The 25,506-nt window shown below is 32.3% G+C and overlaps 3 protein-coding genes across 3 annotated transcripts; 1 reads left to right on the top strand and 2 right to left on the bottom strand.

The window, feature by feature from the left end:
* Window positions 1-1,546: 1,546 nt before the first annotated feature.
* Window positions 1,547-3,968, bottom strand: LOC7491877 (uncharacterized). The gene is made up of 2 exons (XM_002303396.4): window positions 3,581-3,968; window positions 1,547-2,334 (listed from the first exon to the last, which is right to left on the bottom strand). Exons 1-2 carry the CDS (start codon window positions 3,709-3,711, stop codon window positions 1,851-1,853), a joined length of 615 nt encoding a protein of 204 aa, XP_002303432.3. The 5' UTR covers window positions 3,712-3,968; the 3' UTR covers window positions 1,547-1,850.
* A 5,195-nt stretch (window positions 3,969-9,163) lies between these two features.
* On the top strand, window positions 9,164-10,202 carry LOC7456088 (uncharacterized). Its single transcript, XM_024596863.2, has 3 exons — window positions 9,164-9,584; window positions 9,667-9,711; window positions 9,794-10,202. Exons 1-3 carry the CDS (start codon window positions 9,275-9,277, stop codon window positions 9,949-9,951), a joined length of 513 nt encoding a protein of 170 aa, XP_024452631.1. The 5' UTR covers window positions 9,164-9,274; the 3' UTR covers window positions 9,952-10,202.
* Window positions 10,203-17,854: 7,652 nt separating this feature from the next.
* On the bottom strand, window positions 17,855-22,666 carry LOC7491876 (binding partner of ACD11 1). Its single transcript, XM_006385611.3, has 5 exons — window positions 22,432-22,666; window positions 20,867-20,970; window positions 20,703-20,778; window positions 18,689-18,772; window positions 17,855-18,610 (listed from the first exon to the last, which is right to left on the bottom strand). Exons 1-5 carry the CDS (start codon window positions 22,447-22,449, stop codon window positions 18,059-18,061), a joined length of 834 nt encoding a protein of 277 aa, XP_006385673.1. The 5' UTR covers window positions 22,450-22,666; the 3' UTR covers window positions 17,855-18,058.
* Between the last annotated feature and the right edge of the window lie 2,840 nt (window positions 22,667-25,506).

The raw sequence follows: 25,506 nt of genomic DNA, 5'->3' as shown, positions 1-25,506 counted from the left end.
CATACACAATTATACTCAATTGCCAACTATCATTATCATCACAATGATCAACAGCTGGTAAGACAACGTCTTTTACAAGGGTTCAAGCAACAACTGAGACAACAATTTCGGATAAAAGACACCGTTGCCCTCATTTGCGATACATCATTACGAGCCTACAAATTCATTTTGGAGATCAGAATAACCATCATCTACCTCATTCAAGGAAATGAAAGCAATGAGTACACCTAAGAGAACGAATAGAAGCAGCAAACTCGAAATATTTTCTTGCGCTTGGTACAACGATCAAGGTCGAAGTCTGCTAAACACGAGGGAAGAGAACAACCGGCGATGTCATAAAACTATGGAGCTTAAGAGCCAGCAGAACATTCCTCGAGAGCCCAGAAACTCATGCCCTTACAGTCATTAAAACTAATCAACCCAGATGAAATTCAAGCAAGATTTCAATTAATCAAGTGGGAATTCACCAACTTAAAAATGAAGGCAATCAATCAATTGTTTATCACTGTTTCCACTCCACCATATTAGATCCCAATTTTCTATAACACGATCAGAGAGTAATGCAATACCATTTGAGCACACTTGTAAGATAGCAGTAAGATTTAGTATGGTCTCGGACCTGTTCTCTTTTTTTGTACGGGGAGAGGGTTCTGCAGTGCAGGAGCCGGTTGCTTTCTTTCCAAAGCCGGAGCAATACAGATAAAAGTGGATGGAAGGTTATTCGCTTCGTATTTGGGCTATAATGAAGATCGATTTCCCAAACCGTACATACTTACCCATAAGCAGTGGGCTTTAACCACCCCGGCCTTGTCATTTTTTCTCTATAAAGCGTTCGCATTAAAAATAAAAATAAAAACCCACGACGGTATTTAAGGATCCTTCAGGGAAAAATGATTAAGGTTTGGTTCACCAAAGGATTCCCTTTTGGTTTTCTTTGATCTTCTAACAAGCTATGCTAATGAATAAGCTAGTGGTGATTAGAGTGATGGACCAGATCACCGGTGGTTTGTGATCCAGTGGGGCATTAAAGCGATGGGACTTCTCTGAACCAGCATGAATAGGTCCATATAAACCTGACCTTGGTTTGGAGGCCTGCTGCTGCTGGGTCCTGGCTAGTCGAGCGACCTCCGGGAGAAAAGACTAGTTTGAAGTAGCACGATGTGGTGCTGGCTGCAGAGAGCTGCAGCAAGTTCAGGACAAGCCACTATTCGGTAAGTCAGGATAATGCCGGGCCTGAAGAGCAGCTGGCCTCGGTCCTGGCTTCACAGAGCAGGATTTGTTTGAGACATGCACAATGTGGTCCGGGCTTCGAAAAGGACGTGACGTGACGTGACGTTGTAAATTTGGATTTGAATTGTTTTGAAAATTAATACTAGGAGAAATGGTGGTTGATTATTCAGTTTCAGAGACGTTTTATCGGTGATAGGTTCAGAGACTTGTTAGTATTATTATGTGCGTCCTTTCACAGGTCATGGGTATCATAGATCATTGTTTGTGCAGCATTACAATTGGCCTAAATATATAAATCAATAAACATTCATCAGAATCAAAAACAAAAACATCCGGTTTTTTATATCATTATTTCTTGAATGAACAAAAATGTCAATGAGGCCAAGCTAATGCAAATTCTAAGAGAGAAAAAAGAGGCTCAGAAGCATCAGCCAGAAAAGGGGGCGATTTATAAACCGAACGAGGAAAAGAAACATGGGACCAAAGGTTTCATCTATCAGTTTCCGCATGACTGCGTTGTGTCCCCTCAAATCACACCTCAACAAAACTTCTTGTACAGTTACATCTCAGAATCAAGTCAGGCTCCACAACAAACACGAGATAGAAAATACCTGCGACTGTTAGTTTTGCAGAATATACTGCATTATGTCCTTCCGGAAAACCCCCTGATATCCACTTCCCCCGCCAATGTTGTAGTTTGGTCTTGACATTTCAGGGCACTGGATGCTCAAGTGCCTGTACTGTGTAAAAGTTCCAGCAGGTCTGGATGGCCGCATCATCATTGCAATGGATGGAAATGGTTTTGACCACATATTTCTTGCTGAGGTGAAAAGGTGCCTATCAGATTCCTGGTGCCTGGATGTCTGGCCAATGCTCGGAGCTTTCAGATGGGAAGTGTTGTTGGTTACCTGCTTTGTAACATTTGTATTTGAGCTAGCACCATTTGTGGGTTTCACAGGTGGGGGACCACGAATCTGAGCAGAAGGTTTCATTCGGTCCAACCACCTCAGGATCCTGTTACCAAGATGCCGACCAACCTCTATGTCTCTCTGTTGTATATTCAGGTGAACTTTCAGAGCAACATCAAAAACAGCACGTGTTCGCCTACGAAGTTGGGAAAAAGAAAGGAGCATGTGAAGTTATTTCAAGGCCTGGAAATAGTTTCAACCAAGAGGCATAAAGAAATACAACATACTGGCAGCATAATGATATGCAACAAATAACAATGATAGTAGCACCAACGAGAAATAGATGCACAGTGCATAATAGCAAGCAAACCAAGCTGGTAAGGAAACGGAAAGCTGAGCGACATTACAGCCATGCTAAATGAACCTTCCAAGCCTTTTAGGCATCCAAATATGTCTCAATTACATTGACTTCATGCATTCATATCTTTAATAGTCATCCAAACAGTTGTCTGGCATCAAATAGTATAGTGTCTTGATTTTTATCAGTTATCAAAATCTATGGTATGATATTAAAAGAAACCCCGGCAAACCTTTATATCAAAACTATTGCTTAAAATATCAAAATTTTGTAGTGGTTCTGGAGTAACTTTGTGTAGTCAGGTATGTCCGTATTCAAATTAGAAAGAAAACCACTTCGCACGATTTCACTCTTCACAACCTTGAAACAGATACCCATTGTGGAAATGATCATTTGCGAGGGAACATGAAACCAGTTTTGGCATGCACACTGTACAGTGCGCATACATGCAAGAAAACAACTCTAGCACAAGGGAAGTCATGAAAGAGATACTGCCAATGGACGATGTCCAGCTAATATAAAAGAGACTACAAATCAGAGTTGCAGAAAGAATGATTAAAATGGAACTCAATGCATCAGATGCAAGCTCCTGATCAACGTTTTAAGCAAATCCATTTGGCATCCTAATCGACAACATGAAGTAGATATACCGCTAGTGCATGAGTGTCGACATTCAAAACCTCATCTCAAACTATCCCAATTTACTCAAGGAAATATAAATTAAATGGTGAAGGACTTGTAATGTGATGGGAAAATTGGATTAAGTCTACACGAAGCAAGCACTCTCTATCAAACAAAACATGAACAAGCAGAATCATTAAACAATAGGCACAACTAATTCAATAACGTGTGAATGTCCATTTATAAAATCCCACAGATGAAGATAAGAATAGATAAACGTTCAGCTAAAAAAATCCCAAATTTATCAAAGAAAAAGCAACCCACTTACTAATTTTCTATCGAAATGAATCGATCAAATAACTGATTAAACCCTATAGCAAACAGTGCCATCAAAACAAAATCAGATACATCAAAAGAGCTAATCCATCAAAGATCGTATCAACAAAATAGTAACAACACATACCTTTGAACAAACTGACGGATCCTAGGGTACTTAGGGCTGATAAGCCTACGTTGAATCCTTACAGCCAGTCTATAAGTCCGTTTCAGACCCAAAAAATACGCAGTTCCCAATGTGATCTCCCATAGCACCATCTTGTGTTTAATTCTGTCTCTCCAGAAACTTCTAATCTCTCTTTTGTTTACGTATACTGCCTATGAAATGTTTGTTTTGTGGTCTCTGAGAATCAAACCATGGGCGGTCTTATATTTCTTTTACATATTAGTGGAAAAACGATGGGTTTCGTTTTGGGCAAGTTAAGAAAAAGAAGAAGGGATGGGATTCGCTGTGGAGACGCCAGAATTTTCGATTGCAGTGACGTTAGTGTTTTTTCTTTTTTTTATCTATTTTAGTAGCGGTACCGATGGAGCAGAAGTTTATCTCAACCGTTGATAGGTTATTAAAATCTGGACCATGGACGATTGGGTCTGAGATATAGCCAGCTCCTAATAAAAGATGTAGATAATTGGGCCAAGCCCACAGTTTCACTCAGATTCGGTATCATTCCACCCTCGGGATTCTTCGCCGCAGCTAAGTTGGGTCTGGAAAATTTAACAGAAAAAACTAAGAGAAAAGGAGAAGTTACGTTGCTCTAGGAATAATTTACTATTTATTATAATAGTGATTTGACTAAATTATCCATGGATCAAAAACTTTGTAATTAGAAATTTGAGGTAAGATATTTTTACCATGATATAATTATTTTTTACAGCTTATATGAAGTTAGATTAATTATTTTGTTTTTTATTGCATAATAAAATTATTAATTTAATCCTTAAATAAAAAAAATACAATGTTCATTACTCAAGGGTGTTTTGGTCTTTTTAAATTTCTTAAAACAGTATAATTTTTTTATGCTCTTAATGAAAAAATCAACATAACTCTCTCACAAACACTTTTTTATATCATTTTACAATAGTTTTGTTGTAAATTTAAAGGTTACTTAAAAATATTATTATAAATGACATATATTAAATATAATTTAAAAAAACATATTGCTCACGCGTCAGTGTGTGGACGATTCTCGTGTCATTTATGCTACGCGTGCGAAGCCGTTCAACCACTAACTGCTACTTTCAGGAAGATATTTGAAAGGTCTTGGCACCCCTTACACGATGGACCAGACATGCCTGTAATTCGACCATTTCTCCTTTTTTTTTCCCTCCTCTCTCTCTTCCTCAAATTCAGTGTCAACCCTTCAAAAAATCAAACCAGCCTCTTCAATTTCTTTTTCCTTCGCATTTGGTCCCTGTCTTTTTTATTACAATTTTTTTAATTTTCAATAATCTATTAAAATAAAAATATTTTTCAATTTCACTCCAACAATTTTTTAGTATTTAAAATTTCATCCTTATTTTTTTTTTATTATTTTTTTGCTTTGAATCATTTTTTAGATTTTTTTTTCTTACAATTTCATTCTCTTTGGATTTTTTTTTCTATCAAATTTTATCCTTGTTTTTCTTTATTGCTATCTTTTTTTACTTTGGCAAGTTTTTTAGATTGATTTTTTTTTTTCATGATTTCATTCTTCAAAGTTAAATTGATTATGAGTTAAGCCTATTGATTGAACCCGAGTCTAGGATTTCACGGGTGCAAGTTCTGGAGAATAAATCGGGTTTGGGTTTGCTTATTTTTTCCCTTTTTTAAACTCATGTTTTCGTATGTTTTTATCTTTTTTTAGAGTTTTGTGTTCTTTTATAATTTGCCTTCAATGGGGTTAGTCTCGGGTTCATAATCGGGGTCACTAATTTCAAAACTTAACGCAGGTTGAATTTTTTTCTTGTGTGTTTTTTAAATTGATTTATTTCAATTTCAATTTCATCATTCAACATTTGATTTATTATAATCGTTCTTTATACCTTTTTTCCATTTTCTTTTCATTGGGTTATCCCAATGTTGTGCTCATGGTCGTAGGGTTAAAAGGTTAACTCGAGTTGATTCGTATTTTTTATGTTGCTTTAAAAAAAAAAAAACATTTGTCCTTTAACACTGCATTGTTTGATAATTAAGTTTCATGATGGTATCATGATTCAGTCAAAGATTTTGCATCTTAACTCCGATGAGCTTGGATAAAGTTTTTCCTATATTTTTTCTATCTATATTTTTTCTTGATTTTTGTCATATAACATTTTATTTGCTATAGAGTGAGCTTCAACCTTTTCCTTTTCATTTCATTTTATATAGAGCTATCATGTTCTCGTTTGATTTACCAGGAATTGGTCTTCAAACATTTTTTCATGCTTTTTTTTTTTATAAAGTTATCCCAATACTATGTCTGTGATCATGAGATTAGCGAATCAACCTGATTTAATTGGGATTCTTTTTTGTTATGATTTTTTTCTTCAGTTTCTCCCTTCAGTATTGGATTTTTTAATATTCCATATGGGTCTAGGTCGGGTTCTTTTAATCTTTTTTTTTATTATTTTTTGGCCAGTTCTTTTTATTGTTGTTGTGTTTTTTTATTTATATTATTTAAATTACCAATTAGATCAATAACTCGAGTTTTAATTTTATTTTCTTAATATTTTTTTTACAAAAAAGAAAATTGATTTTTTTTTTTTTTGCAAAAGATTACAAATTGAGGGACTTGAATTCATATTGAAGGGAAAATCTACCTTTTTCTTTCTTACACTGCTTTGTAAGCGCTTTTATTCATTTTTCTCCTTGGTCTTTTGGACAAAATTGGGTTTGGTCCTTTTTGTTTTTTTATTATGTTATTCTTTTTGCAATTGAATCCTTTCATATTAAAATTCTTTGAAATCAAAGTTAATATTATACTTTGAATAGGTTAGTTTGGACTTGTCACATTGTCAAAACAGCTTCATAATTTTTTTTTTTAATTTAATATCGAAGTGATTTGCGATTGGGATTGATATTGATATTGATATTTTTTTTTAATATGGTTAGTGTGGACTTCTTACGGTGTTAAAAAAGCATCATGTCAATGGGTTGATGTTCGATTTTAAAAAAAATGTCGTCGTTAGCACAAAAAATGAAATTAGAGAGGCTTAGGCAAAAGGCTTTATTTTCATTTCCCAGACACTGTTTTGTAAACGTGTTTCTTGAATTCTTTGCCTCTGGATTTTATTTAAAAAATATCTATTTCGGTTCTTTTAATATGGAAGTTTTGTGTGTCGATTCAAAAGTTCATTTTGGGCAAAAAAATGAAAATTAGAGGGACTTTGAAGCATTTTTTTTATAAATATCAGTGGGCTTTTGTTTCACATTCTTACATATTTATTTTGTTTAATCACTTTTCTATGTTCATTTTAATTATTGTTTGATTAGATAAAAATTTGATTAAAAAAAATTATTAAACACAACCGGGTTTATGATCCATTTTAAAATCAAATGTTTTTATCTATAATTTTCTCTCAACTTTTTATGTTAGAACTTTTTCAACGCTAACAACTCTTTTATTTATATTTTTGTGCATATATATATATTGATTATTTAGCCATGTTTAGATAAACTTTTGTTCTATCCCATAGAAGCGCAAGCTTAGATGAAGGCCTTGTTTAGGATTGTGATATCGATGACGGTTGAAAATGCTTTTCATTTAAAAATACATTAAAATAAATTTTTTTTATTTTTTTAAAATTATTTTTGACATCATCACATCAAAACAACTTGAAAATATAATTTTTTTATTTTAAATAAAAAAATAATTTTTTTTTAAAATACAGCTTACACCATGTTTTCAAGCTCACAAGAAGGAAGCCTTATTGGTATGTTTATGTGTATACCTGATGAGTTTGCATGAGTGCATTGTTTCCTTTCAAATTTTGTATATTACAAATCAGAATGTTCACGAACGAGGGTGGGCCAGTTTTAGTACAGATCCATTCAAGCCCTAAAACCCCAATTATTTGGGCTTTTAAACTTTCGACCCAGGTCTAGCCTTATATGCAGTTTTAATAGGATTTTATTATATATATATATATATATATATATATATATATATATATATATATATAATATACATTTGGATTTTGTCAATTCAAAATGAAATTTGTCTGGAGGCGACAACGAGCTCAAGGTATAGATTCTTTTTTTCAACTCCTCCGAGAAGCTCCAAAATAGAAACTTGTCTTGCAATACATCTCTCACTCATTAACTCACTCGCCCGTGAGTGACCAGCACATGGACACGATGACAAAGGCTTGTTGTATTTAAGATTCAACGATTATACAGGGTGTGTTGGATATTGGAATAGGATGATGGTTTAAAGTATTTTTATTTAAAAATATGTATTTTTTTATTTTTAAAAATTATTTTTAATATAATATATCAAAACGATTTAAAAATATATAAAATTATTTTAAATAAAAAAAAAAAATCAAACTTTGAGAAACACGTTCCCAAGCAGGACTTTAAATTTAAAGGAATTGATAATCTTTTCCACTCTTTTTTCTTTTTACACAAAGTCAAATTTTATAGTAAGTATTAGGTAATTGTTTCGAAAACTTTGTTTTGAAATGTAAAAAACAAATCTATATAATGTATTATTTATTTACAAGTAAAATTTTAGAAACTCAAAATTTAATATATAACAAGTAATTGTGTTTTTTTTAAAATACCAAGATCACAACTTTCTTAATTAATCTAGAATCGTTATAGTTAACCTATCAGACCCGTTAAGTTCTCAACTTAGATCACAGACCTAACTGTATTTAATAATATATTAAAAACACATCAAAAACATAAAACATGTAAAAAACATCATGAAACCCTGTATAAACCACCCAATAATCCTAGAATCATTTTAAAAAGAAAATCAAAATCAAAATCAAAATCGAATTCAATCTAATTTTCCTATCATGGTTAAAGAAAAAAAATCATTTTCGTTAAACTTTTATTAAGAAGAGAAATTTACTGACAAAAAAATCTTTAATTTTTGTGGCTGAATAGTGGTAAAACAACAATTTTATTGTTTTTCAACAGGTTTTTTTTCTTTTTAATAATATAAAAACTATAAAATAGATAAAATAAAATTTTAAGCTAAAATAAAAACTCTAAATATAAAGGTACTTCATGGTTCATATGAACACTAGATGAACATAACAAATCCTCTCTCTTTTTTTTTTCATAATTTTGTTAAGTTAATGTTAATTACACCTCATATGAGTTATGAATGATTCTAACTAGCAAACCACTCATACTTTCTAGAAGCCCTGATTTAGACTGGTTACTTAAACTGAAGATTTCTGGAACTAATTCGAGGAATCAAATATGTAAATATATTTAAGTCAGGCATCTACAGGGCATGTGCCATTGCCTTTTTTTTTTTAACCGCTTGACTTTATTTTCTATTTTCTAGAACTATTTTACTAAATACATTAGGTAAATATCATTTTCCTTTTTCTTTCCTGGAAAAGAAGGAACGCTGAGCCCATACATTCAATTGACAATTCGACACCCACCCTTGACCTAGGAAAAAACAAAAACAAAAAAAAACAAAAAAACTCTATCCATGTCTCTATCTTCACTTTTTAAATGCATTAAAGAAAGGGAAAATATTTTTAGCATCGAGGATTAACGGACAAGTAAATACCACCTCTCCTATTAAAAAACTCAGAGCGTAACTGTTGCCCCTCTCTAAACAATCAATCAAACTAAAGCAACCTCTCTCTCTCTCTCTCTCTCTCTCTCTGGGCAATGCAAAGACAATCTCTAGGCTCACCAGTAACCAAGCTCCACACCAATGGAGGAGCCGACACTCTATCGTCGAGCGATAATAAACTACTATTCAAAGACCTACCTTCTAGTTCACTCACACCAGACGCTGACGACTTGGATCATAAATCAATAAAACCACGCCGATTCTCATCCTCTTCAACCTCTTCATTATCATCAATACTTTCATCCCCGGCTCCAGCCCCGGAGAAACTCATCCACCTTATTCCTTTCCTCACCCTCTTTTGTTTCCTTGTCCTCTTCCTCGTCTCTCATAATCCTTCTCAAGCAGGTACTAATAAATCAAAATCAGTAGCTCTCTTATTGATCTTTCTTAATTATTTACCTTTTTTCTCCTGGCCTGTTTGTCGCAGATTTGGCGCAGTTTAATGGATTCAAGCGAGTCTCCAACCATATAGGTATAATGCAGTTTGAATTAATTTATTCTCTTCATTTTTTGTTCTTTGTATTTTATTTTTATTTTCTGGGTTGTAATCGTAGAAGAAGCGATTGAGAGTGTCGGTGACGTCAGTGGACTCAGCGCGGTCAGAAGAGGCGATGTCCTGGCGGTTCGAAGTTTCAGGAACTTGCAAGAGATTGCTGCCGACAAGCGCGCGCCCCTTAAAGTTCGCTCCCACCGAAAATTCGCCCATTTTTAAGCCGCATTTTCTGCATCTTTCTTTCTCACCATCTCTGCTGTCCGCCTCTTCCAGGCTCCTGGCCCTCTCTGTCTCTCAGCGTGGCATGCGCGTGCGACGTCTTCTTGCACGTGCGTTGTATATCTTTTTTTCTTTTTGAATATTTTCGCACGTGTGCATTTAATTCCATCTCCCTGTATTTTTTTTCACAATGATATTTTATCTACATCCGGCGAGAGAGCCTCTATCCGTGGCGCTTGTTTGATTGTTTTCATGGAGGCTCGCAAAACAGCGAGAGATTTTTTTACAGAGAAATATAGAAAACATGAAGATACGGGGAGGGGTGGCATAATTGCGATTGTTATGATGCGTTGGGAAAGGCGCACGTTAGTTTTGTCGGGATGAAATAGGTTAGAGTGCGCTTAAAGGGTGTGTGGCTGGAGTCCAGCTGGAGAAGAGGACCGTTATAGCAGTAAATACTAGCCTTGGGATTTTAGGGAAGCCAGCTGGAAAGTAGGGTAGTGAGTGATAGTATCGGATACTCGCGGTCCCCATGACTTTTTCTTAATTCTTGTTAAATAAACTGTTTTGATAACCTAACCCCCAATTTCATGGTAGTTTCATGATCCATCCATGGCTGGCAGCTCCCTTCCTATCAGCTCTCACCGCTCTAAATTTTCCATGTTGGTGTTACTGCGAGTTGCGTCTGGTTGGATCTAAAAGTGGAATCTCATATATTAATTAATAGCAAATCATGCAAGGGAATCTTCATGTTAAGGACAAGTTGCCAACTTGATACATGCATAAACCTTTTCCTTTGAATAGTTAGGTAACCTTTTTTAAAATGAATTTGATATAATAATGTTTTTTTTAAAAAGATAACTTACTCCGGAAGTTTAGAAAGTGCTTGGCATATTTGAAAATGCATCAAATAATATTGTTTATATTATATAAAAAATATTTTTGAATTGAGCATATTAAAAAGTTTGAAATAAATAAAAAAATAAAATAAAAATTCAAATGTGTTTTTAATTATCTTTGAAAGACAATTACATCGTTGAGGTTTAGAGAGTATTTGACAGTGTAATTGCGGTTGCTTTTTAAATAATTTTTTCGTGCTGAAATGCATGTCAATAATGTTTTTTTATTTTTTAAAAATTATTTTTGACATCAACACATCAAAACGATTTAAAACATATTAAATTTTAGTAATAAAAAAATTGAATTTTTTGAAAAACGCTTTTTTATTATGCATGAGGGTAGGGTTTTATTCGTTCGAAAATCACAGGAGCCCATGTTATTTGAGAGAAGGGTGGAAATTAAATGTGGATATTGAAAGGGTGAAGACCGCTTTTGTCGTATCCAAGGCTATGTAAATATGTCGACTTCATTGCAATCATTGTACCCTCGTAAAAAAAAATGAGAGCTGTCGTGCCACGTTATTTTTCTGTTTTTCCCGGAAAAGCTCCTCTCTTTTTAGACATCCCGTTCGGTGAGGAAATGGATGAATAGTCCGACATTGATGATGGCGCATGATGGCGATTCTGATCGCGGGCTGCCTTTTGATGACAGGTGTCAACATAATAATGTATCATGAAAAGAAGGGGTAGATGTAGGTGATGAACGGCATCGCTTTTCGCTTCTTCTGGGACCCCAAGGCGATGAAATATGGGTCCCAGTTAAGGGTATCTCTATGATACGATAGAACACGTACCGGGTTTGCAGATTACAGATGGAATTGATCAACATGTGTAACCTTTAAGATACCGTATTGTATTGTGATATTTTTTTTTTTCAGTTACAAGGAAAAAATTGTTTGATTACGTAAATAGATTCTGTTTTTTTACATTGTAATTTTGTATATAATTATATTTCAAATCTTGATTTTATAAAAGATAAAATAATTTATTTTATTTATTTATGAAGACAAGTTTTTTATTTATTTGATATACAAAAATCTATCTCACAATAATTTTTGTTCTCCTGCTGTAAAAGTGATAGATGTTTGGTCTCTCATGTTCTCACAAATGTAATTTTGATTCAATGCCTTACTTTTTTATTTTTAGATCTCTAGTTTAAGAAATGAGATAAACAGTTGTCGAATTCCGCTAATAGAAAAAAAAATCTTGATTGATATCAATTTCTAGACATGGAAAGATAGATTTTTGGTGTTAATTATTTCTATTTGATGAGAAGAGCTTTACCAAAGTCTTATTTGTCATTTCTATTACTTGAAATAATAGATATAACCTCGGTAAAGTTTTTGGATTCTAATTGGTTTTTGCTTTTTGTATTTTATTTTTGTTATTTGAGATCATAAATGAGTTTGTAAATGTTTTTACAGTGTTTTTTAAGATATAAATAATTAAAATTGTTATGAATTTTATTTTAATTATTATAAAAATAGGTTACAAACATGGTTTAGCAATGTCTAGTTTTTTTTAATAGTTTTGTTTTTTTAGTTCAATTTTCAATCAATATCCTTTCTTATTTTTAATTTATTTAATTTAATTATTTTCAAAATATTAATAAGCATTTAGGCGGTTTTTATAATTTTTTTTATTATTAACATCGGTGTCCGGGCCAGCTTACGCGCATCTCGACTAATCCCACAGGCCCTGAAGTTAACGACCATGTAAACCTCCGGTGACCATCATATTAGCAACTACAAAGCTCGAATCTAAAACCACAGAAAAAACAAACTTTTTAATCTCAAGCTTTTACTATTGAATCATCTGCTTCATGGTTGGTTTTTATAATTTGATAGAGGAGATTGTTGTGTTTATCCACTAAATAAATAGCTTGATTGATAGTGATTTTATATATTTATTATTGGCGTCATTATCACGAGGAACAGAACAGATAAGGGTTCTTCTCTAAAGTGATTCCCGTTGATTGGGCTCTACCGCTCTACAGTCACGAGTGGGAGCCTGACGACATGTTCTCGTGCATGTTTAACAGGCTGTTTTATTTGGTGGAGCCCAGCTCGTGACTGCAGCTACCAAAATGGTAGAAGAGTACAAACTACAAACGACAGGAGAATGCACGAATTGGAGCGTGCATTCGTCCACCAGACCCGGCTTTAAATACCCTAGCAGGATAAAAACATTTTTCTTAAGACATTTTTTACAAAACTATTTTTCCTGTAAAACAAATAGACTCTATTAGAGATAAACTAGCTACTTTGTCGGCGAGCTGCGATCACGTGTTTCAATAGTTATATTAACATTTATCTTCATTCTCGAATTGGGATTGACTCGTGACTCACTTGTTTTCAGAGCCATAATTATTATCCTAATCATTATATAAAAAACTAGTTTTTTATTTAATTTTATAATAATTAAAATAAATATTTGCAAATATTTGAAGGATCTAAATTCTAAAGGAGAAAACATATTTCTCTATTCAGGATAAAAAAATATTTCTTGAGATGAAACTCCCTTTCTCGTATTTATTTTGATAAAACTTGTTTTTTAATAATAGCATTTTTTTTAATAAAAAAACTTTTCATGACTTTAAAAGAAATTTTCAAAAAATAATTAAAAATAATATAGTAAATTTCATGTGCTGCGTGAAAATATAAAAATAATAACTAATTCATTGAAAACCCTATAAAAACCAATGACAATATATATATAATTTGTATTCTTATAAAATATTCATTTTTAATTTTAATTTTCTTCATATTAAACTTATATATAATTATTCAAATTGAAAAAATCACCATAAAAAACTTTAGTCTTGTTTAAAAAAGTTTAAGATAGACAGGTGAATTACCACCTCACCCTCTTTCTCTATCCACCCAAATGTCTCTTTACTTACAAATGGTACAACTAGTTATCTGACCTGTGCTTCGTTGTGCACGAGGTAAATTTTTTTAGAAAAAAATGCAAGCTTTTCAAATTTATTTATTTTTCATTTTTAAATATAAATCAAAAGGCACATGAAAATTATTTGTATCAATAAATGCAAAAACAAAGAGTTATCGCATCCATTCAACTTGTCTAGCTATAAGTCGAATATTTTTTTTTTCAATGCAAAATAATTAATGTGTTTTTTTCCATCAAGTAAAAAATATAACCATGAATCACAAAGTCAATGCTTACATATAATAAAATATAATAAAGAGCATATACATTAATAAAAATATGTAAGATCTCAGGTTAATTTTTGATGTAGCCGAAAAAATAAAACAATGTTGCAATTGCTACAACTAAATACCATTTTCTTAGTCTGTGTAGAATAAATTTCCACAAACAAAAAGTGTAAAGAAAAAAACATTAAAAAAATCACAAAAGAATAAAAAAATGAACAAAAAAAATGATATAAATGGGCCAAGTGTAAATAATAAAAATATTTTTTTTTCAAAAAAGAAGGGTAAAGAAAAAAAACTAAAAAAACATTAAAATCATGAATTTGGCATGCATGTGATAAATGTTTTTTTTTTAAAAAGTACCAGGTATCAGGTTGCTCTAATATGTTTTTTACATGAAAAATAAAAAAATATCATTTGAAAAGCCTATGTAATCATCTAGCTAAATAAATTGATAACCATTTATGTAAAAAAAAAAATTGTTAACAATAACCAAGAAAGAAACTATAAAGATGAGATATTTACCCAATTATTTTTAATAAATATTTTTATTTAAATAAATAAAAGATAAATCCACCATAAAAAACTCATGGATTAAACGATAAATACAAACAAAAATGACTGAATAAACCCATGCCATAAAAAATAATTATGAAAGGCCGAACACATCAGAAAAATATAAGGAATTGACATTTTCCGATATGATGGGGACATATAAAAAAAAGATAAAAAAAAGTCTCGAGTGAACCCACCAAGCAACCCGGGTGAACAAATCAAACACGTGACTTAGAATATGAAATTGAGATGACCCCATAAATAGTAAAGTGAAAAAAAAATACCAGAATTTTTTTTAAAAAAAATACTTTAAAAAAGATCGAGGTCGACCCAGGTTAATCTTTTAAATATATGACCCGGGTCTTAAGACTAAAGTGACCCTATTAAAGGCAAGCCTAAAAAAAACAAAGAAGCAAGATTCTTAACTAAAAAATTACCGATGGATGAAATTGAAGGGGGAAAAGTAAATAAAAAAAACATGCAAAACAAAATAAATATAGAAATTAAAAGAATTAGGACTAAATTCAACATAAAAACCAACTCAAATTAAATGTTAAGGGAAGGAATTGAAAAAAAAAATCAATTAAGAAGATGATTAAAAAAATAATAATTAAAATAATTGGCACTGGATTTGACATAAAAATTAAATGAGAAGAAATGCTCAAGAATTGAATCGAAGAAGGACAAATATATCAAGAAAATAATTGAAAAACAAATAGCAATTAAAATAATAAAGACTAAATTTGAAAAAAAAAACTATCAAAACAAAATAATCAGGGATGAATCGAAAATAAAATCCAATTAGAAACAATCAATGTAAATAAAACAATTGCAATTAAGAGAAAAATAACTTAATCAAAAGAAAAAAAGAAATTGAAAGGCTGATATAATTTTTTACATGACCAACACGCAATCCAAGAAAGAATGAGAAGGAAAAGAAAGGGAAAAAATGTCAATTGACGCCAAAGCAGACTTCACTATCATACACGCGCCATCTAGGGAGGAAGATGACACCGAGACGCATCAAACAATGTGACGAGAGGTTGATTTCAACCACTTTTGTCAACCACATATGTTGTCTGAAAGCAGCAGAACAACTGACAAGCACGCGTCAACAACCTTCTTTTATGTACACAAAACCAAAAATACCTCAATAACTAAACAACATTACAAAAAAAAAAAAAAACCTTATAAAATTACAACCAACTGAAATATCCACACGGTTTATTATTTTCCTTAATAGTGAAACCAGCCTTTTTATGTGCCAAGTGTTTTGTTTCGATCTTGATGTGGATTACTATAGGCTTATGAGTCCATTAACTGTGGTGACCACCAGCACCTTCTTACAGGGGATCCAAGTGGAACAACCCAATAATAATAATAATAATAATAATAGATTAGGTTTTTTTATTATTAATTAAGGGTATTATAAGTAATAGTAAGTATATTAGTCATTACATCATAATTTAGAAAATAAAAAAAATAAAATTTTATAATAACTCGCGCTCTATTTTATTAAGAATATCAAAACCTACATCAACAAAAAAATTTGATACAAAGCTATAAATTTTGTTTTATTATATCAATTTAATGTGTGTTTTCTATCCTTAACTTTTAATTGAGTTTTTGCATGCATATTAGGATTATTAAGTGTATATTTAAGATTATGGTGTATGATATTTTTCAAAAAGGTTTCTCATTTGAAAATACATCAAAATAAAAACATAATTTATTTTTAACATCAGCATATTATATTAAAACCATTAGAAAGTACAAAAAAAAAATATATCTGATATTTTTTCAAGCCAAAAACACTTTTACAAAGCATAGAAAACACAAAAGCAAAAGTCTTCCAAAACACCCCTTAATAAATGTTTAGAACTTAATATTTTTATGATACTTGATTTTTAATCATTTTAAGGAGTGAGTGTTATACTAATGAAGTCTTAGATTAATAGGAAGATATTGAGAGTGATTTTATATATTTTTGATAAATTAATTTGAAGTAATAGTAAAATTAAGGATTTGACAAAAAAATAATGAGTTGGTAGCTTATTATAGTTGGAATTTAGTATTTAATTATAATATGTCGGTTGTTTCATAATTTTATAGTTGATTTCTAAACTTTAATATTTTAATAATTAGATCAATTTATTTTAATAATAGCACATTTGATTTTATTTGATATTGAAGTTGAGTTATTTGTTGAGATGATTTATATTAAGTTTAGTTGATATATGATTCAATATATTTTATTTTAACGAAGTACTATTTTGAATATAAATTTTTACTTGCATGCTTATAAAACATGCAACGTCGTCATGTAAAAGGAGTATTTTCAAGATTTTTGAATTCGGAAGGAGACACCAAGTGATTGTGGCATCTGTCATTAAGAGAGCAGGGAATTCTTCCTCTAAATGCATGATGTGCGATTCTCATCTCAGTTGCAATCCATCGTCCCTACAAACAATAGGTTCGAGTTTGGAATTAGAGGATTTGTATTTTTTTTTTATCTCATGTTCAAGTTATGTGGTTATTAATATGATGGCTATTGGAGGTTTACATGATCGTTAATTTTAGAATCCGTGAAATTAGTTGAAGTACGCACAAACTAGCCCGGACACCCATATTAAAAAAATAAAATAAAAATAAAGCATGAATGCCATATGGATCCTTATCTTCAATCCACTTTCCTCCGCATGAGAAGGTGATGATCCAAAATGAATTTTATTGCTATGATTTTGAGAAATAGAGACATGGACTCCATTCACCAAATTCGAAGGGCAACTACATGATGGAAGAGATCGCAGAGGATCCAAGTTTCTACATGTCATGTAGTTCCATTTAGCGAACTAGACAAAAGATTACAGAACTTCATGCAAATGAGAGGGTTTGGAGGAGGTTGTTTCAATATTTTCAAATTCCTTTTTTTCTAATTAGGTTTGTGATATATATTTAATTCAAGTTTTATTAGTTAGATGGTTTTACTTTACTATTTAAAATAGGAAAAACTATTAATATATAGAAATGTAATAACTGGAATTCTTTCTACAATTTAAATGTAATTTTAGGGCTTGTGGAATCTTGATTTCTACATTTTCTTTATACACTGCATCAAAAAAACCAAATAATAAGGAACTCGAAACAAAAATAGGAACCCGAGTAATTATTATTCTCTCTACAGTTAAGCTTAATTTTAGAGTTTGTGAATTTCTGATTTCTTCATTTTTGCTATAAGCTTCGTCAAAGAACCCAAGCACCAAGGAACTCAAAACAGAAACAACAAAAATTTAACATAATTTGGTATATTCTTGTTCCAGGGAGGATGAGTCAAGCCATTACATGCAATCTTATCCAGCTAATTGGAGCAACATGTCCTACATTCACTGCTTTTCCTTACTGGAAGAAGTAAGAACTCCGGCGAGTAATCAAGTGGTAGTAAAATACCAAAGTTCAAATTAAGAAATTTACAATTACAAATTAAAGAATCAAACCTTGAGCAGGTGGAGGCTTGGAAGGCTGCTGCTCACTTTCACCAGATGCTTTTGGGGACTCAGATAGGTGGACCTGAGCATAGTCATCCACCATTTTCCTCTTTTGTTCCTCTTCGGACATCCCTACCTTTTCTTTAGCTGCCTTTGCAACCTTATTGAATGTGCCTGTCACCCAAGCAGCCCCAGTAAACACGTACCTGTTACTCATTATGGCAGATCCTGCACTACTGACTTTCTGCTCAGCAGCTGCAAGTGCCAATTTAGTTTTCTCAGAAACCTGAAATTTCTGATCCACTTCCCGAACTTTGTCACCAACAACAGTGGTGCTAGCACTAATCTTCTCAGTGAGACCTATCTTTTTGTCTAAAGAAGCAACTTTAGCTGAGGCTGTTGAAGTCAACTGGTGCTTCTCATCAAAACTCTTGGCTTTGTTGATCGCATCTTTACCCAAGATAAAGCCCTTAGCAAGCATGCCAGTAACCACATCTTCTGCCTTATGAAGAGCTGATTCATCACTCGGAGCTTTATTTTCTGTTGCCTGTACATAGTAGGTATAACCAATTCAGTAAAGTGACAGGGTTTATCAACTAAAAGAACTTCAACACAGCATTCTTACAACAAGTGCTGCTAAAGCAGCTGGTGGCAGCTGGTAATCTGGATCCAAAGTTACGGTGACAGGAAGGTCAACTATTGTTGCTCCCTGAAAAAAGAAAAAAGAAAAAAAGAGTTTATATTGAAAGCTGATATATTGCCAAAGAAAAGGGGACCGTGTATTGAATTTAGAAAAAAACATATCCACTTTGAAAATGGTTCAATTTATTATTCCAAAACCTAATGTAATCAAATAATGATTGTAATATATCCCCTCTAGAGATTGTATTATCTACCTTCCTCTGGTTTGCATATGTTAGACAAAAAATTTGAATAATTCCATGAACATGGTCAAACAGACTCCAAAATGTGATGGATAACAATCTATCAAAGTCATGTCTCGGATGAAGATAAAGGGAAAATTGCTGCCCTAGAACCCAAATCAGGTCCACCAAGCAGACCAATTTAGGACTTTCAGAACAGTAAGTGCAATTTCAGATAAAAAATTTCAACCAGAACATAGATGCTTTCACAAGAATGTGACCATAATTTCAAACAAAAAAAGCAATCCCAACCAATACAGGATCACATATCTCACGCTTGTAATTTTTTGAGTTAACATAAAGCCAATGTGAGTTCCATAATCTTAAGATTTTTGAAGCTGTGATTGATATTTCATCCGGGGGGGGGGGGGGGAACTTTTATAGATCTAGGACCAAACTGAACCCAACAAAGCTTCAATCCTAATTTTACCCATTATGACCAGAGGTGGTCTTCTAGGACAAGTGCTTTGTGCAAACTTTGGCATCCAGGAAAATTATTGATGCAAGTTATCCAAATATCAGACCACTGCAAGAAGACTTCGATAACTTCATATCAATGCCTCACTTTCAAGTGCTAACCTTAGAGATAAAAGGGTGTAAGAATCTACTGCTGAGAAAATTGAAGATTGCAAGTTCAAAGAGACTTCATCTCTACAAGGGTGGGTGACTCGCTTTAACAATATATTCACCCACCAGTTTATTTTCTCTTTATGTGCCGCACATCATTCCATTGCTGGCGAACTTGAAAATATTCAGAGGTAGGGAAAGAAATGAAGAGTTTCAAGTACCGTTTGAATAAATAGAGAAGGGTGGGTGCTAGAAACATTCGATAATTGAAGAGTACGTATAAAACTTATTTTTGCCTGCAAAATTTTTTCTCACAGAGCTCTAAGAAGAAAGCTAACTACTAAGAGACAACAGCTTTCCCACAGAGATCTAGTGATATGGAAGACCCAGGCCTCCTCTACATTGTTCTTTCCAATAAGAGGCAGCTCGAGGAAAGATTTTGAATATTGATACCTATAGATGAATGGGAAAGGTGTTGCTGTGTTGGTGCTATCATGGAAAGGATGCAGATGGATCTGTCAATCACAAGTTGTTACACTAGTTTTGGGCTAAAAGCACTTTAAAAGCTAATGAATGGAGCTGAGTTTCACTCTTTTCATTCATCAATTCTGGAAGGAGAAAACAAGAGAGCTTTGATATTATCTTGTTGACTTATATTGTGTTTGCAAAAGAAGGAGCAGGAAAGGGCATTGACAAGGGAAGAGGCTTCTCTATTAGGAGTTCATGTTAACGGTATGCAGAGGATGCTTTACAAATGTAACAAGCGCAGAATGTGTGTGTGTGTAAGTAAATGGTCAGCACCTTGTGGTGCCTTTTTTAATAAATTTCTTTTTTGTATCAAAACAAATATATGAGAAACCTTTGGATTACATAAATCAAAATCAAAAGGCCGATGATTTTCTTTTGCTTTGAAAGGAAGACAGTTTGGCAATGATCAAAGGATGGCCATTACTAACAATTTGAACATACAAAATCCTAAAACTTCAGAAGCACATAATCTCAGTAAGACACGATGCAGTATCTTGATATTTTCCTTCTAGGAAATAAAATAACATTAATTGAATTCATGGGTCATACATAATCAATGCACATATATGGAAATGACTGCACATTAATCTAGTGATGATGCATGTACTGAAATATAATTACCGAAAGAAGAACAGCAGTGTCTGCTCCTTGAGAATCTTTGAAGGATACATATGCAATCTGAGATTGCTCATTCTCACTACATAAGCATAAGAGATGCTCAGTAATCAAACAACAAAGAAGAATGGAAAAAAAAAGGGGGGATATGGAAATGAACAACGGAGTACCTTTTCATTTCAACATATTCAATATCACCAGAAAAAGAAAAGAATTCCTTGAGGTCTTGCTCAGAAGCTCCTAAAGAAACATTACTAACTTTCACTGTTTTTACCTGGAAAAAAGAAAAAATAATGAAAAATTGAAAAGCTTAGAGCCCTGTGGTGGAACCATAAGGATATATAACAAGGATGCCAAGTACAAACATAACCTAGAAATCTCATACTTGAATAATAGCATAAATATGGAAAATTACCACAAAGCAAGGGCCTACAAGGTTCAAATGAAATCCTAAGCACCAATAGCATCTGATTTGTAAAAAGGACATGACTCATGGTGTCAAATGTCCCCTAGTAAAAAACATAATAAGCTTTGCTGCCCCCTAGCCAGGTCTAAGGATGAGAAGAACTTTCTATAATGAAACCCAAAAACAATAAATAACCCAGAAAGAAGCAAAGGGATGGAATAGAAAAATGAAAATGCGAAGGTCATGCGAAAGAATCCCAGACAAAAAAGTGCACCAAAAGGCACGAAGAATATCAAACTAACTGAAAATCCAAATTTAGTCAGGTAAAATAATTGTGATGCCAATCAGGCGGACCTCTTGTTCTTCTTGTATGCTTGATGTCTGATATACATTCACACTCACACAGCCTCACATCTAATATCAGTACAAAGGTCTAATTTTTTGCTTCTAGTGTATGATAACTCAATGGTCGAGCTGCGCCAGCCACGCCTTAAAATGCTCAAATAAAGATAGAGAAATTATATTTCACATATTCTTATGCCTCACTTAACAAAGTCTCATTGCAAAAGTTTAACTAAACGTTTTTTTTTAATATGAATAGACGAGGCAGAAGAAACAATTAGTAACTATATTCCAATATGATATATGAACCCTGAGGAAACCAACCAGTATGACAGTAACAAGTGGGTCCTTGTTCAGTCTAAAACATTTCATTTCCATGTTCTTGTGCAAGCTAAAACTATCGGAACACTCACAATTTTCACAATTGAAGCTTCAATTATGAGAAACTGATAGGTTAACAGTCCTTCTTAGACTCCAAATATGTAACCAAAAATTGAATAAACTTTAGGATTACTCCAATCTAGTAACACAAGCCAAGCCACGCCCAAATAAATACTATCACACGCATTGAGGGATAACTTCCCATCTGATCATCATCAGGACACCGACAGATTTATCCACCTCTATAATACACTCATCCTTGCCGAACAAAGATGTGCTTTAATAACAAATATTTTCAAGCAAATCATGTTTTATCAATCCAAATCAAATATAATATTTTTAAAAAAAGAAGCAAAAACAAATACTAAACAAGGGAAACAGACAATCATATATACAGATTGTAAATGATAAAGAAATAGGTTTATCAAGCATGTGCATTTTGAACATGGCAAACAAAGAAAGCTTAAGATTGCACAAAAGCATTAACTATCAAACTCAAACAGATCTACGCATGTTAATCAATTCAGAGAAATCAAACTTGCTAATTCACCAGAAAGAAATCTCTCAAAAATCAAGAAGAAATAAATGAATGGCAGTATTACTAACCGACATGGCGAGCTGCATTGGAAAGTGAGGGGAAGGATTGGAATTGTTAAAAGAGAGAGAGAGAACAAAAAGCGTTTGATGAAGAGAGAAGGGAGGGATTATATGGAGGAGGTTTGAGGGGCAAAGGTGTGGGGGGGACAGACGCCGGCAGTTGCGGCACGTGCAAATGAGAGACTTCCGATATTGAAGTGAGAGATAGATTAATGGAAGGGAGAGAGATGACCCGTGTTTACTTTTAAATGTACGTTTAGTATTGCAGAAGTTATTGATGTTTTTTAAAATATATTTTTAAATAATATGTTTTTTTAAAAAATAATTTTTATATTAAAATATTAAAATAATTTAAAAATATATAAAAAATCAAAAATTTTAAAAATACGAGTTACCTAAATGTTTTTTGTGCGCCACTAGTTATTAAAAGAAACTATAAGGCTAGAGCATTTATTGTAATATTTTAAAAAAAAATTACACTGAACTTAAGGAATTATAAGTTGAAACTGTAAAATTATAATTTTGTCAAACATAATAAAACAAAAATGGTATTGGAAGTAGGGTAAAGTGTTCTTGTTGTTATTTTTGTACATTAAAATAACTAATATACCATCAGAAACAAAAATATAATGTGCTAGTGAGCAAGGGTATTTTCGATTTTTTCATTTCAAATGCACAACAAAAATATCACAACGCCTTGTAATTCAAATTATTTTTGCCTTCGGTAAATTGGTGTTAATGTCTTTTTCATTTAATTTTTTTTGTGGTTGTGAATAATTTTGTGTGTGTATATATATAATATTAATTAATTTTTTAAAAATAGTTGCATGGCATGCATGCGGATACGAGTGAATGCTCTTGTGTTTGTTGTAGGGGTGATTATTTTCAGTTCGGTTCGGTTTTTACCTATTAAAACAACCAAACTAAATTTTTATAATTCAAAAAAGTTTAAACCGAAACCGGTTCGAACCAACCGGTTTCGGTTTGGTTCGGTTCGGTTTTTTAATGTCAATATACAAAAAAACCTATATTATTTTTTGGGTGCTCTTAGGATGATCTGAATGGTGTGGGTAGTGATTTTACTGGCCGAAAATAGAGGTATGATAGTGTCTATGGTAAGACATTAGAACAAAATGAGAGAGTGGACAACACAGACATGGAGGCTGGGGTTACTAAAATGGAAATAAGGTTATGCTATATTGTTAGAATAAATTAGCAAAATCTTTTCGAAATATAACAAGTCATAGTGATCCAAACACATGTTTCAATTAATTTGGAGTGTTGATGGGTTAAGTACAGTTAACGCTTGCCCCCCTCTTTGCTCGTCATACTGCCATAAGGGTTATTAATCTCAAGTTCTTGCAGGGGAGAAAGCCCTTAAAGACTCTGCTTTAGATGTATGAAAATATAAAGAAATAAAAGAATTGGTAGCTGAGAATAGCAATGTCAATACCGTGTGGTGTTGCTTGTCAACACAGTAGAGATCCTGGTAATACTATGAGCTTGTTTGGCAGTGTGGTTGCGGGTGCTTTTCAAATAACTTTTTGTGCCAAAATGCATGCCAATAATGTTTTTTCATTTTTTAAAAATTATTTTTGATATCAGCACATCAAAACGATCCAAAACGTACAAATCATATTAAATTTTAGCAAAAAAAAAAAATTTCAAATTTTTTAGGAATGCAGGTTGAACCGCGTTCCCTATGTCTTTATAGTTGAGATCCAAAGATGTAAATTGAAAGGTTGGGTTTGGCGTGTCACTTATGGGAGCTTGGGCGGAGGTAGTTGATATTGCTTAGATATGGTGATGGCTGATGAAGATTCACAATATTGATTGAAGAACGAAGAACTGTTTGTGACCGTGGACTCGTGAGTGTTATTTGTGAATTGTGAAAGGTTGTGTTGCTGTGATGAATGAGGTGGGCCGCTGCTAGGGTTAGTAACTTGCTAGGTTAGAAAGTTTCATCTTTCTATTTATAGTATTTTTTTTAATATGAACTGGTTCGATTCGGTTAGAGTTGACCGGTTTCATCCTTATAAAATCGGAACCGATCCGAACCGGCAGTTTTTTTAAATATTTTAATCAGGGTTTTTTCATGGTTTGGTTTTTTCAGTTTTCCCGGTTTAATCGGTTTTTTGATTTTTTTACTCACCCCTAGTTCGTTGTTCAGCATCTAAAATCCAGCTTCCACGATAATGTTTTATTCCTCGCGATACCGTCTCCATTAATGAGCAGCGCGTGTACCAAAAAATGTTGGGTTTTGCCCTGGTGACTATTTTATTTTTTCCTTTCTGTTCCTCGGTTTTAAAGTTTTCCACTACATTTTCAAAGTAACTATTTGATTTTATTTTTTTTAGATTTGATCCTAATTTTTTTATTGTCATTTTTTAATTTTAAATAATCAACAAAATTAAGATTTTCTTTCAATCTAACCCTCTTTTGATTTTCTTACCTTTCAGATTTGGTCTCCTATTTTTTTATTGTTAAGTTTTTTTTAATTATTCTTTTAATTAAATTATATTTTCAATTACATCCCTTGATATTTTATTGCTATTTTTAATTTTAAATAATCCATAGAATTTGAATTTTATTTTGCTTTAACCCTCCTTTATTTTTCTTACCTTTTAGATTTTGTCATTATTATTTTGATTGTTACGTTTTATTTAATCATTCTCTTAATTAAATTATCTTTTCAATTACATTCCTCAATATTGTATACTAGTCTTAATTTAATTATTTTTTTAATTTCAACTCTCAATAGTTCATTTTAATTCAATTCATTTTATTTCATATTTAGTCTTTATTTTTTTTATTGCTACTTGTTTTGCTTTTTTTTTTTTATCGAAACTTTTTTTTTTTTGATTTCATCCTTTAAAATTTTATTTATTGAGATTTTATTAAGCTTTTGGGTTACAGGTTTTAATGATTGAACCAGGTTCGTTTAAATCTTTTTAAGTCATTTTTTACAATTGATTTTTACCGATTCCATCCTTCAACAAGGTTATTCTGATCTCATATGTTAGGCCATGAGTTTTATGTGTTAACCTAACTTAACCAAATCTAATATTATATTATTTATTTATT

This window comes from Populus trichocarpa, chromosome 3 (genome assembly GCF_000002775.5).
Source record: "Populus trichocarpa isolate Nisqually-1 chromosome 3, P.trichocarpa_v4.1, whole genome shotgun sequence".
Lineage (NCBI taxonomy): Eukaryota > Viridiplantae > Streptophyta > Magnoliopsida > Malpighiales > Salicaceae > Populus > Populus trichocarpa.
Note: the sequence above shows the minus strand (reverse complement) of the source record. Positions and strands in the feature narration are given on the sequence as shown.

What these genes read in the sequence shown, in the direction of transcription:
- LOC7491876 (XM_006385611.3), bottom strand. An exon ending in GAATATGTTGAAATGAAAAG is followed by an intron (nt 20,779 to 20,866) that starts GTACTCCGTTGT and finishes ATGCTTATGTAG; the next exon opens with TGAGAATGAGCAATCTCAGA. An exon ending in CTGCTTTAGCAGCACTTGTT is followed by an intron (nt 18,611 to 18,688) that starts GTAAGAATGCTG and finishes TACTATGTACAG; the next exon opens with GCAACAGAAAATAAAGCTCC.
- LOC7491877 (XM_002303396.4), bottom strand. Translation starts at nt 3,711, where the DNA reads ATGGTGCTATGGGAGATCACATTGGGAACTGCGTATTTTTTGGGTCTG. An exon ending in ATCCGTCAGTTTGTTCAAAG is followed by an intron (nt 2,335 to 3,580) that starts GTATGTGTTGTT and finishes CCAACTTCGTAG; the next exon opens with GCGAACACGTGCTGTTTTTG.
- LOC7456088 (XM_024596863.2), top strand. Translation starts at nt 9,275, where the DNA reads ATGCAAAGACAATCTCTAGGCTCACCAGTAACCAAGCTCCACACCAAT. An exon ending in TCATAATCCTTCTCAAGCAG is followed by an intron (nt 9,585 to 9,666) that starts GTACTAATAAAT and finishes TGTTTGTCGCAG; the next exon opens with ATTTGGCGCAGTTTAATGGA. An exon ending in GCGAGTCTCCAACCATATAG is followed by an intron (nt 9,712 to 9,793) that starts GTATAATGCAGT and finishes TTGTAATCGTAG; the next exon opens with AAGAAGCGATTGAGAGTGTC.